At 41.4% G+C, this 1,639-nt stretch overlaps 1 protein-coding gene across 1 annotated transcript; it reads right to left on the bottom strand.

Moving 5' to 3' along the window:
• Positions 1-180: 180 nt before the first annotated feature.
• LOC104948219 (serine/threonine-protein phosphatase 6 regulatory ankyrin repeat subunit C-like) lies at positions 181-1,268 on the bottom strand. The gene is made up of 2 exons (XM_010774390.1): positions 1,072-1,268; positions 181-963 (listed from the first exon to the last, which is right to left on the bottom strand). Exons 1-2 carry the CDS (start codon positions 1,128-1,130, stop codon positions 789-791), a joined length of 234 nt encoding a protein of 77 aa, XP_010772692.1. The 5' UTR covers positions 1,131-1,268; the 3' UTR covers positions 181-788.
• Positions 1,269-1,639: the final 371 nt, after the last annotated feature.

The raw sequence follows: 1,639 nt of genomic DNA, 5'->3' as shown, positions 1-1,639 counted from the left end.
CCCCCTCACCTTTCAATGGAGACAATAAAGCTGTTCTTCATGCCAGCTGACCACACACACACACACACACACACACACACACACACACACACACACACACTCTATAAAAGGGATTTCGTATTCTTAGATTAAGAATTCAATCGATATCTTCTTTCAATTATTTATTTTTAAATATCAGGACTTGACGTTAGAACTGTCCAGGAGACACGGCCTAGTTTGCAAAGGGCTCTGTTGTGTTTTGACACTTAAAATTACCAATAATATATTTATATTTTTTGCTGACAGGGCAATATACAAGGACTTAATGGGGTCAATGTAAAACAAAATAATATATATGAATGATTAAAGAGCTGAGGGAGTAATGTTCCAAGAAAAAACTCAACATTCCTGAAATTCAAATTGAGAATTTACAGGATTTCTTTGGTCAGAAAAATCTAAATCCCATATTCTCAGAGAAGTCATACATTTGCTTACGAGTCCAGATGCTTACGATAACACAGAAACCTACTGAACACTCTTTAATCACCAGGCAGGTGCTAATCGAGCTAGCTTAGCCACACTACTTTGTTTTGTAGGGAGTATTAAGGTGAAACACATCGATGGAAGTGTCCTTAATGATTTACAAGGCTTTACATAACCGTGCCCCAACATATTGAAGTGACTGTCTCTCATTTGATCAACCAGCAAGGACACTTAGATCCATAAAAGTACCTAGAGTGCATTCAAACTGGAGAGGCTGCTTTCTGTTTCTATATCGCCCAAAACCATTTGATCTTAGAACGGCAAGCTCAATTAGAATTTTTAAAAGTAAATGATGATGATGGTGATGATGATGATGTACCCACCCCTCTGTGCAGGGCCGTGCTGCCCCTCTTGTCCTTGGCGTCGGGCAGAGCTCCTTTCTCCAACAGGAAGTGGACGCAGTCAGTGTGACCCCCCAGGACGGCGAGCATCAGAGGGGTCCTGAGGGGACAGAAGAGGCCATTAGGACGGGTTTTAGGTGTTGTAGGACATCGGTCCAATCAGCTTTAGGCTCAATGGAGTCATGCTTTTCAAAAAGAAATAACTCACTGGCCAAATTTGTCCGCCACGTTGGTGAGGTCCCCCTCCTCCCCGTAATCGATCATCATCCGCAGGCAGTCTGAGTGGCCGTTAGAAGCTGGTGTGGAACAAAGCGTATAGTATGAATCTACTTTTACAGTCAATTAGAGGAAAGACTAATAATTATTTCATCACTGTCTCCGCTGCCGGTGAATAAAAGGTCAGAAAATATTGACAAATTTCCGTCAAAATTTCCCTGAAGGTGAAGTTTTTAAAATGTTCTGTCAAAGACATTCTCTTTAATGTGATATGAAACCGAGGGAAGCCGGATCTCCATATCTGAGAGGCCGTTAACAGCATTTGAAGAAAATGAAAAGAGATCATTTTTCTGTCAGTTGTTGAGCTGACTTATTGAATCAGATCTAGAACAATGGGTCACATGAGAAAAATGTTTTAGGACGTGCGATATCAAGCAGGCAAATTAACTCAAACACGTCATGGTACAATTATTTTGCTGCTTGCTACAAAGGGAAAACCCGCACAGCTCTCATGTCGGGGTGCTGGAGTGAGTGACAGCAAACCACCAATCAAAACCATT

This window comes from Notothenia coriiceps, unplaced genomic scaffold (genome assembly GCF_000735185.1).
Source record: "Notothenia coriiceps isolate Sejong01 unplaced genomic scaffold, NC01 NC01_scaffold00013915, whole genome shotgun sequence".
Taxonomy (NCBI): domain Eukaryota; kingdom Metazoa; phylum Chordata; class Actinopteri; order Perciformes; family Nototheniidae; genus Notothenia; species Notothenia coriiceps.
Note: the sequence above shows the minus strand (reverse complement) of the source record. Positions and strands in the feature narration are given on the sequence as shown.